The sequence below is a fragment of the Chelonoidis abingdonii genome, chromosome 2 (assembly GCF_003597395.2).
Source record: "Chelonoidis abingdonii isolate Lonesome George chromosome 2, CheloAbing_2.0, whole genome shotgun sequence".
Classification (NCBI taxonomy): domain Eukaryota; kingdom Metazoa; phylum Chordata; order Testudines; family Testudinidae; genus Chelonoidis; species Chelonoidis abingdonii.
In genome coordinates this window covers 25,920,177-25,931,346 of record NC_133770.1, presented here as the reverse complement: position 1 = coordinate 25,931,346, position 11,170 = coordinate 25,920,177, and the positions used below count along the sequence as shown (strand labels likewise).

General features: G+C 38.2%; 1 protein-coding gene across 1 annotated transcript in view; it reads left to right on the top strand.

The window, feature by feature from the left end:
• Positions 1-4,457: 4,457 nt before the first annotated feature.
• Positions 4,458-11,170, top strand: part of ADARB2 (adenosine deaminase RNA specific B2 (inactive)) — a 447,041-nt gene continuing 440,328 nt past the window's right edge. The window contains exon 1 of the mRNA XM_075062213.1: positions 4,458-4,872. Coding sequence (XP_074918314.1) covers positions 4,770-4,872 — 103 coding nt within the window. The 5' untranslated portion in view covers positions 4,458-4,769. The remainder of the gene's footprint in view (positions 4,873-11,170) is intronic.

Below are 11,170 nucleotides of genomic sequence, written 5' to 3'. Positions count from 1 at the left end.
GGTGAACCATAGAGAGCCAGCCATAGTAGGGAAGTAAGACTTCATTCCTGTGCAGATTCCAGCATCTGCAGGTTTTGGAGGACCTGCCCCCGCTTCCTCTACCATTCATTCAGACTTTTCTTCACGGAGGGGAATGCCCAGTGGAGACACTGCAGACACAGAGGGTCCAGGAATCCCCGCCATGTGAGTTTTGCCACGAGAGGGAGCCCCAGCCATTGGAAGCACTTGCCCCATACATTATTATAAGGGTCCGCAGAACAGGGTCCAGAATTTTTCTGGGTTTTTTTGAAAACAAAAAGCTTTTCAAATTTCAATAACCAAAGAGCTTAGACAAAACCAGATTTTTTTTCTCACACAAATATTTTCATGTAATCAAAAAAAATCATCAAAAAATTAAACACAAGATTTCTGACCAGCAGAGGCAACATGTGGCGGGTGGGGGGGAGTGGCATGAAGGATCATGTGCTCCCCAAGATTGGCCTGCCAAAGGCAGGGAAGAATAGGGGCTCTGTCCTTCTCTCCCTGTGCCTCTTTCCCGCCATGTTCAGCCGCTGTCCCTGGCAGACAGGCAGGGAGCAGGACAGAGCCACTTCTGCCTGAGAAAGCCTGGCTAGGAGACAGCCTGCCGGGCTTTGCTGCTGGAAACAGGCCTGAGCATGCCAGGGGGGTGCTCTGGCTCTGTCCTCAGCAGCAGGGTATGGGTGGGGGGCAGCCTGCTGTAAACATGCCGGGGGAGAAGAAGGGGCTCCAGCTCACTTGGCCCCATCCCCAGCAGTTGTAAGGCATGGTGGTCACACAGAGTTCTGCTAAGATGCAGTCAAGATCTTTCTCTCTCATATTTTAGCTATTGGTTGCTGCCTACTGGCAAATAAACTAGTTGGTCTTTTCTTCAGTTCTTTTAGTTTGAGACACTTTGTGTGAAGAGGTGAGTTGCATCACATCTAGACTGTACTGAGGCTTCAGTTTGTTGTGGTCACTGTTGGTGGGTCATTCCCTGTGCTGAAGGAATGTCTCATAAGAATTTGAGGCTAAGCTCTGTCAATCATGTGTTGTACTGGCTGCAGTCAACTATAGAGATGGGTCACAAAAGGAGTGGCTGTCCTTCAGATAACATAATGCTGACCGTGAAAGAGCATTATATATGAGGACTGGCACCTTGAAACATATCCTTCAATCTACTTCAGCTTGTGCAGGTTGCAGTGCCTCTGTGTCGTGTGTAGGTTTTGTTTTCCACATGAGGCACGCTGAGGTGTGGTAGATAAACTGCAGCTTCTTGAGAGCTTTGCCTTTAGCTCCAGATAATGCAGTCTGAAAGAGTCCAACCACAGGTAATGAACAAAAGGATCACTGTAACTGGGCCCTCATCTGAGAAGAAAAGACAAAGTCTCCTTATTAAACAATGGAATCTGGTGTTACTGGTAATTGCCATTATTTGGGTGTCCAGGAACAGGAATGATTTCAATAGAACCCCAAGGCTGCATACTGCATTGACCATTCTTGGGCATGAGACTGCAATTGAGAGAGATTGTATTTACAACATTCTCTATTTTGTACTAATATTTCCTGGGTTTTTCCTGGGTTGAGCCCAAGTTACTTGACTTTCATCCAGTGGGATATTGTCTGTCTGGGATGAGAGAGAGAGAGAGAGAGAGATGTGTGTAATTGCCCTGGTACATGTCACCTCACAGTTTCACTTATAGGTTTCACATAGAAGTTAAATAGAAGTGTGGAGACAAGACTGAGTTTAGCTGGATGAGGAGCTGATGCCATCCACGATAACATGAGAGGAATGAGCATACGCATTTCAGGAATTCTGTCAATTCTAGCAAGTTGTGCAACACTCTGTAATAATGGTGTCAATGGCAGATGGTTAACTGATGAATCTACACTTCCATCCATGGCCACAAGGAGGTCGTCCATCAGTATAACCAGAGCTGTCTTTGTTCTGTGATCATTCCTGGAGTTGCCTGGGAGGGAACTATGTCATTAGCAGAGCTCAGATGTTGCTCAAGTTGGCTTGCTGGTGCTTTCTTGATAACTTTGCCCAGGACTGAAAGATGAGATACTGAGTAGCAGTTCACGGGTTGTTAGCACCAAGTGACAGCTTTCTGAGAATGGGCCAGACTGTTACCTTTTTTTGGGTTGGGTTGGGTTGGTAGAATGCCCTCCCTGGAGAATGACAATATCACAAAGACAGCCATTCCCATAGCCTGGCAATACTCCAGTTAGAAGTAGAATAAAATTGTGTAAAACACTTTAGAACCTTAAAAGAATTATTCAAATTTTAATTAAATCTTAGAAATAGATGGCTGTCCAAGAGTACTCTTTTTGTTTTTAATTAGGATGTGCTTTTCTTTTAAAGCTCATAACCAATATTGCACACATACAACATATAAATGTGGAAGGTATTTGAATGCAAATTTTTATTTGTCTATTCAGGGATCTGATTTCTACAGTGCTCTAAAGTGCTGTGTGTTAATTGGTCCATACAAACCCTTCTGGTGTGCGCTACATGTTCCCTAGTGTGCTTTAACATAGTGCTCTTTCAAAAAGTGTGCACCAACAGGGTTTACATGGACCTATTAATATCCACCATGTTAGTGCGCTTTAGAAATCACATCCCCACACAGAACATTATTGTATCATAATAAAGTACTTATTTTCACCACATTAACAGAAGAGGACAGCACTGGTCACGACTAGAATAACTAGAAGAAGATTAGAGAAGGTCTAGAGTCAAAGCCAAAAAGACCAAAAAAGTTACTGGTTACTCCCACGTATTTTCCATGTGCCTTCAGATCCAGAACATGGAAGTAAGTTGTTTAGGGACTTGTTTAGCTGAGCTCTCCAACAAGCCAAACAATTCACTGCCCTTGCATGGTGGTAGACGTGTGTGTGTGTTTTCTGCATCACTTGTACAATATCCTGCAAAAGGCTTTATATGTGTGGACCCATACTTCCACAAAGAGACCCTTTCTTTGACTTCAAGGCAATATTGGTCCAAACTTGCCAACCCCTTCAGAGGACCAAGGCTTTGGGTTGAAAGGCCATCAGGGCAGAGACTGTTTGTTTTGTGTCTTGTGCAATGTAGATTACACTGTCTGTGGATAATCAATACATTTTATGCAGAATGCAAAGCCCAGCTTTAAGAAACCTGCTTTTAGAGGATCAGATAGAGGGCTTGTCACATTGCCTAGGCGCATGTGAATCAAATTAAGACCCTTAGACAGAATTTACTTGATTTTATTAAAGGTTTACATCAAAACATTAGTATTGTTTTATGTTCTTTTTATATATTTAATTTTAAAAAATCTATGTAGAGTTCAACCTCGTCTAACCAAAAAGTTTCAAGGGCACAAAACATTTGAATATACAGGGGTCTGAATAACAGGGAGTGTTACAACCTAAGTGTAACCTAGATGCAGACAAGAGGGAGTTTGAGATTAAAGAAGTTCCAATAAGCAGGGCTTTACTGTACTCCTATGGCTTACTGCAAATGGAGCAGACACTGAGGACATTAATTATTTAGCATAACTTTATCTCTAATATTATTTTCTTCTGTGTTAGCAATCTAGGGTTCCAGATTCATATTCTTTAATCACATGACAACTAAGAAGGGAAATGCCCTGAAGAAAAAGGTTCCTTGTCACTTAAATGGGCGATCTACCTGCTGTGTAACTTTTTATTTTCTTAAGAAATATGCAATGTTTTGTGGTCAAGCTTTTCTAAGGAACGCTGTTGCCGTCTTTCTCCTCCATATAAGCCCCTCTCTACCAGTTACCTTCATTGCTGGTTTCCTAAACAAAGTGCCGCAGAGTGTAATATGTCCGTTTTGAAATCAGACTGAGCCCCAACACTCTCATTTCTTTGCTACACTCACAAGGAAGGGCAAAAGAGCTATTTGCCCTTCATTATGAATTTAGCAAACAAATATGCCTTTAAATAACTAAACACGCAATGGGAATCTTGCATAAGATTTGGGGGTACAGTGTTTCTTCAACAGTAACCCAGATTCTTCCCCTGGAAGAAATAATCAGTGCAATAAATGAACTAGTTAATAACTATTTGGTTAGGGGAAATAGTCCCAGCATTTCTGTGTGTCAGGAAGCATAATATTCTCTGTCCATATGGTCTACAGCATAAAAAAAAAGCCTTGCAATCCCTTTTGTAGCATCCCTTCTTGTAAACTGCCCCTTAGGCTTTTCCCAGATAAACTGGCAGTATGTTTTTATTCCCTATAGTGCAGTTCTCCCTTTCTTTCTATCAGGTCCTAAGCATATCCGTCAGCCCAAATGGGAGCTGAGTTTGCAAGCTGACAGGGGATGGAGAGGGCTGGTGGTGCTGATGTCAGAGCCAAGAGACAGTTGTGATTGGATCTAATTAGACTTTGCAGCAGCAAATAGACAAGCTCCCTGCATGATTGGCTTCAAAGTGGCTGGTGCCAAACAACTAGCAGAGGTGCAAAAAGTAGAAGCAGTGCATTTACAGCCCTGATAAAGGAAGGCAGCCGGAGTGAGAGCTACCGGGCTTTTGAGCAGCTTCAGTGTATACCTTTCCTCAGTTCTCACTACAAGCAGTTAAGAGTATTAGCTCAAAAGATCAGAGACACTTAACCCAGCTGATGCCAAGTGACAGAGAATAATTAGAAGTAAACACCAGTCAGTACTAAAAAGTGAACCTTATCCACAGATCTATAAAGCAGCAAGAACCAGCCGTGAAAATATACAAGAAAGAAAAGACTCTACATTCTTGTTTACTGAACTACAGTTATGACATCAGTTCTGGGTAACAGCAGAGCTTCTGGAGGTTCAAGTAGTCAACTAAAATGCAAGTCCAAAAGGAGGAGAAGAAGAAGAAGATCAAAGAGGAAAGGTAAGGTTTGCTTTCCCTCTGCCTTTCTTTTCTTTCATTCTCTCTGTTCCTTGTTCTCTCTCTCACAAGCTCTCTGGGCTGCTGCTGTTTGTTGTCTATTTATTTTGGATATATGCACTTTTTGTAGCCTCCAGTATGCTATCTACACAGAACGCTGGGTACAGGGGTTGCGAAATACCCCACACTTCCATGTAGCCTGTAACAAAGAGAGCCTTGCAATTGCTGGAAGTAAGGGGATGCCTGTAAAAGGAGAGGGATTGTTATTTTGTTAAAAGAAAAGGGAAGTGTTTTCTTTCCACCTTTCTTTGTACTGGATTGAATCAGTTTAATTATCCAGGTTCTGCAGTGCAACTCAACAATCCATGGCTAGTGCTTCCTTTGATCCTGTCAGAGGTAATGTTATCACATGATTCCTAATGAAATAATACATTGAGCAGTCCCAGAAATTAAACAAGGGAATAAAAGGAAGCAAGACTTTTGCCAGTTTTTTTTCCCCCCAAATACAAATCACCTTCAGGTTCAGAGTTGCTCATACAACTGACACTGGCTTTCCAATAACATGGAACCAGTTTTTATTTATCTGAGCATTTCTCCTATGACAATTATGAACTGCCTAATAAGACTCACCTGCACATATCTTATCAAGCAGAAATTTAGTATGTAAAAGAAGAGAGAGGATACACCATCTTGTTGGTAATGAAACAAGCTGGAAATCAGTGTGGGGAGAAAAGCAGTTTTCTGACAGGTTGCTACTTACAAACTGTTATTTGCCTAAGCCTGCTGTAGTAAAGTTAATAAATGCATTAATTCTGATCCACTTCTCTAACCAAACCTGCATTATAGAAATGCTAGATTAGTAATTACTCTAATCCAAAAAAAGTGAAGCTATAGAATGTCATGGCAAACTGTGAGTATGCCTTAGATAAAAGCTTTTCCCAAGACAGTCTTGCTTTCTCATAGAGAGGGAATAAGACACTACTGCCATATTCCTGGTGCTTTGCCTGAGCTGTTAAAGTTAAGATACTGTAAGTACTTGAAAGTAAAATAAAATTGATTTAATAAGCAGAATGTCAGAAATGCCCAACTGCAATTTGTTAAACTATAAAGATGCTAATACAAAAGGATTTACCTGAGCTGTAAATTCCACCTAATCTGTAATTGTCATTGCTTCCGAGGCCTAAGATAAGTTTCTGTCAGCTAGCTCATCAGCTCAAACTGTTCTTTTAAAGCGTTTGAGTACATTATTTCTTCTTCAGATTCTGGAAATTAACCAGACAGTTTGGAAGCCCTAAATGTCAATTATCCATGTGTCTTTTAATTATTGCCTCACATGAAAGCCATTGGGCGCGCATTCTGATAACTTTCTAGAAAGGCTTCAAAACAGGCTTTCTCTGGCGACTTGCAATAACTAGCCAAATGCTAAAAGGGGAACTCTGCATAATTGGATTGTCACTATTATATGTTTACCAGAAACTCTATCTTTTTGTTCAAAATTTTAGTAACAAATAGTGCCCTAAAAGTACCAGTAAGTAAAACAATCAAAAGTGTACGTGAACGTGTACTTGAAATAGAAAAGCAGCCTTGACATATTTCAACAAATCTTTAATATTTTCTAATAGCTCATGCCAAAGGGGCTTCTACAATTGTGCTTTATGCTGTGTCACAAAAGAAATATTATCTAAAGTACCAAGCAAGGGAAAAGTCCACCCCACAATTAATGTGGACTAAATCTGTTAGTTTGTATGGCTCTCTGTTTTTACCTAAACCTAGCTCTACTGACTTTGTAATAAGTTATATGTGCTTAAGCAAATCTACTTATCTGGACATTAAAATTTGGCCACAGACTGTTATCCTAAACTTGGGTACAGAAATGAATCAATAAATTATTTAATTATAGAAGAAAGGTTCAAAGCTAATTACACTTGTTAGTTTTGTTTCTAAGACAACAGATAAAAGTGAAGATCTTTAATAAGCTGCCGTTTCCTGTAAACTCTGTGTTTTGCTGAAATAATATGAAGTTAGACATCTTCTTCAGACAGCAAAGTTGCTAAATGATAACTATATGCAGAATTCACAGCTGGAATTTGGTAGAATTCCTGAAAGGAATTGATACATGTGTCCAATAGTAGATAGACAACTTTCAGGATCTAATTTCTGATTCCTTGGAATATGTACATTTGTAACCAGTTTCCGAATATTTTAACTGGTTAGCATGTGAATTGTGTTATTATTCAAATTACCCTGCCCATAGGCTCATAGTGCACACTCACAAAAATTCATATGTACATGAATATATGACGATAACTTAAGGAAAACCGAGTATTAAACCTGTTGGATCTGTTTTTTAGGTCACACCAGTTTCCATACTGATTATATGTTTTTTTCTTTTACTAAGACCAGTCGATTGCTGATACAAAGGTGTAGTTAAATGCATCAGATACATTGAGTAGTCAACAAGAAAAAAAGAACACATCTTTTACATGAATAAATATTGGTCCCACTGTTTTTCAGATACTGTGCACAACGTAATCTGAGGTAATTGAGAAAACCTTTTGAAAAGGATTATACCAAAGGTTTATGCATTTAACTATTTTCCAGGGTGTGTTTTACTATCTACAGTAGGTATAGTTTTGGCAGGTGTTACTGAAGAAAATAAACAGGGGATCGGTGACTGCGTGCGTGTGTGCGCATGTATGTTTATATGTGCGTGTGTACGTGTGCACACAGAGTCACTCACCTCAGTGATAAATTTTAATTTAGTATAAATCAGTGTGAGAAAATGAAATATATCTGAAGACACACACTCTTCAAGGGACATTACAAACAGATCATTTATAGAAATAAATTCATTATGCCAGCTATATATTACATATGTGATGTGTTTATATACCAGGTTAGTAAGTTGTACTACTTTATAAGACACTTAGACATGCTTTGGAATAGAAGCAAGTATTACTCTCTATTTGATGCCATTCTTCATCTCTTTCTGATTTTACTTTCCAGGTTTTTGTTCACTTTCTTACACTGATTAATGTGTATTTTAATGCAATGCCTTATAACCCTTTGCTGTGTTTTTCATTGATCCTGGCACTATGCTTTAGGAGTTACATTACCTCAGAGACAGTTACATCTGAGGGAAACAAATTCCATTCTACAAAAGTTAAATTTCTGCATTTATTTAGGATAAATATAGTGAAAGGGACATACTGTCACAGGGACAGGCACTATTTCTGTATATGTAAATCAGGCAGTGAGGAATGTAACTACCATCTACTGCATAGTTTTAATGTTCGAAGATATTGTTCAGTTATTATTTAATATTCCCTGTATTATGTTTATAGTGAATGAGTCTCAGGGCTTAGTTAAGACCCTAGTATTAGTGGTATAATCAAATGTCTGCAGTGTGTATCACATTATAAGTATATTTACATAGAAATTTAGTTTTACACTACTTGCAGAAAGTGTATTGGAAGGCTAAAATATTTTGATATTCATAGCTATTTTGTAAGAAATTATGGTTAGGAATAGTTGCAGTATCATTCAGAAAATAACAATTTTAACTCTTAATGGTAAGTAAATATCATAATTTCTCAAAGGGCAGATGTAAAATAAAGACAGATATTTGCCAGAATATCAGCATGCTAATTTTCTGTAAATTACTAATGATAGGTCTGTAGCAGTATTAATTTCATTCTTTTAATCTCTGTCTCTTAAGTGAAATATGCTTAATAGTTTCGATAAATCCATGTTAACAATTAGTGGCTTGTGTCCCTTTGCAAAACAACAAAAAACACTTTGCATATTCATATGTGTACAAGTTTGAAACATAATAGATTATAAAAAGATTATTGGTAAAATTCGCTTCAGAGCCCTGAACAAATTCTGTGCAGAAATAGGAAGGGAAGGGGAAGAACTTTAAAAAGAAAGTTTGTTTTCAGATGAAAATACTTTAAAAGGGACTAAAATAAAAGAGTTGTAACATGCTGATCATGCTGTAAAAGGCCAAGCTTTCCTCATCTTGGTGGAAATCAACATTTGGAATCTTAACATGAAGTTGGTGGGTTGGAATGTGCCACTGCTTCGTTATTTTCCAATACACGACAGCAATTACATTTACTCATTGTTTGAGTGTGATTTCTTCAAAGCCATTGGTTAAACTTAATCGTATAAAAATGGAGTGAATCACATATAAACACAAAGTAAAATGCTGTAATAGAGAGAGAGAGCTGAGCTCACTATTGATATTGAGGGGCAAGAAATAAAAGTTGGCAAAATAAACCCAGTAAGTGCAGCGGACGGTGAGAGAACCAGGATTATGATGCAATGAAATTCCAGAAAATTTAATGAAATAATAAGATTGTGCTAAGGATGGAAAGAGGAAGTCAGCTTGATTCTTCATCACCCAGCAGTGACAAAGTAATAAATGAGCATGTTTCATCTTGGTTCAGGGACACAACCCCTTCTGCACGACAGGATTGTGGCATGCTTCAAGATGCGCTCTGCTTATCTCATACCCTGACAGCTCAAGAGGAAGGGACTGGATTTGGTGATAAAATTAAATTGATTAAGCCTTTATCCATCTAATTTTCAACCTTTTTTTTTTTTTTTTTTTATTTTTTTTAACTATTACCTCCAATTTCTAGTGATCCGTGTAATGACAGCAATTTGAGATTGCATCAAGGGCATTAGCTACGATGGCTGAACTTAAATTTAGAATAAAAATATGGGATTCACACGTCGATATCTAAATAGTGGAGGATTTGGTTATAGCAGAATTGCCTCTTCCTAGCAACAGCATGTAAGTGAGGGGACAATAAAATTGAGCATTTTACCTTAGCTGAGAGAGCAAAATATTTTGGATTAACCTTAAAATGTTTATGTAAAGGAGAAAAAGTATTAGCATATAAATCAATAATATATCTACACTGTACCTGTGTACTCCCTGTAAATAGCTATCTTCATTTTTTTGAACAATTAGAAATTAATTCAGGGGTTTTGCTTTCTATTATGGCCATTCAAAATCTCTTAAAGACACCCGCAAAGCATCACAATGCAGAAAATGACTGTATGTCACTTAACATCTGTCATTCCTCTTTGTGAGTTGAGCAGGTGAATTTTCCCACGCAGTTCTCCACACCCAGGCTCAAAAATTCCAGTTTTTTAAGTGAGATTAATGCCGTTTTTAACACATTTACGACAGCCCTTTCTGAAGTTCTACTGATACAAACGGGAAACACTGCACTAAAAATTAAAGGTCAGTTGAAATTGCCTAATGAAATATCAAAGCCACTAAAGGTCTGTACAAACAGTTTTATTAGCTTTACTTCCATTTATATCTGTACGTGATAGTAAAAGAAAAAGTGAAACATTAGAATATCTAATATCCACTAATTGAACTACTTGGAAACCCTCCTGGCCAATATTCTACAGGTTTTGTGAGTAGTAATGAACCTAAATTGATTCCAACGTTTAGAGCCAACTATCTCTACAACCTTCCAGGCAGTTTACAGTTTTTCCTTTGTAAACTATTAGTTATCCAGACAATAAAGCTGATATGCATCAGCAGATACATCAGTCTAAAAGGGTCCATGATAGACTTGACATTTTTTATGTATCACAGCCTGATTTCCCTGTAAATTACATAAGCTCCGACAGTAAATAAAGTGCTTACATTTCTTCCCTATCTAATCTTCGTTCCCTGTTGGCTGCATTGTTTAAAATTCAGACAACCTAGCAGAGTTTGCAAAAGCATGTTGTAATTGTGAACGTAACAAAAGAGCACTTTGTTACCTCATGGAAGCAGCTTATCAACTCATAATAGTGACTAAGCCCTTGTAATTCATAAAGTAACCAAATGTGGTACCTTTAGTGTACAAGTGATCTGATGGCTTGTTGTTAAGTTTTCTTAATATCTTTAAAAGGTATATGTTTTTCTTTTTTACATGAAACGAGTGAAAGCATTTACTATTTATTTGGCTCTGAATTAACCATAAAGTTATTCAAGGCTAAGAACTGGACATCCTTGTGAACAGCTTAATGAAAACTTGTGCTGAGTGTGCAGCAGTGGTGAGAAAGGCGAACAGAAGGTTAGGGAGAAAAATGAACAGAGTGGAAAATAACACTTAAAATATTACAGCGCCATTATGTATATGAATGGAACGCCCTCAGCTGGTATGCTGTGTTTAATTCTGGTCATCTGGTCTCAAAAAGATATCACAGAAGTAGCAGGATCTAGAGACGTGTAACACAAAGAATTAGTGATGTGGAAAGTCTTTCATCTGAAGAGAGGAAACATGAG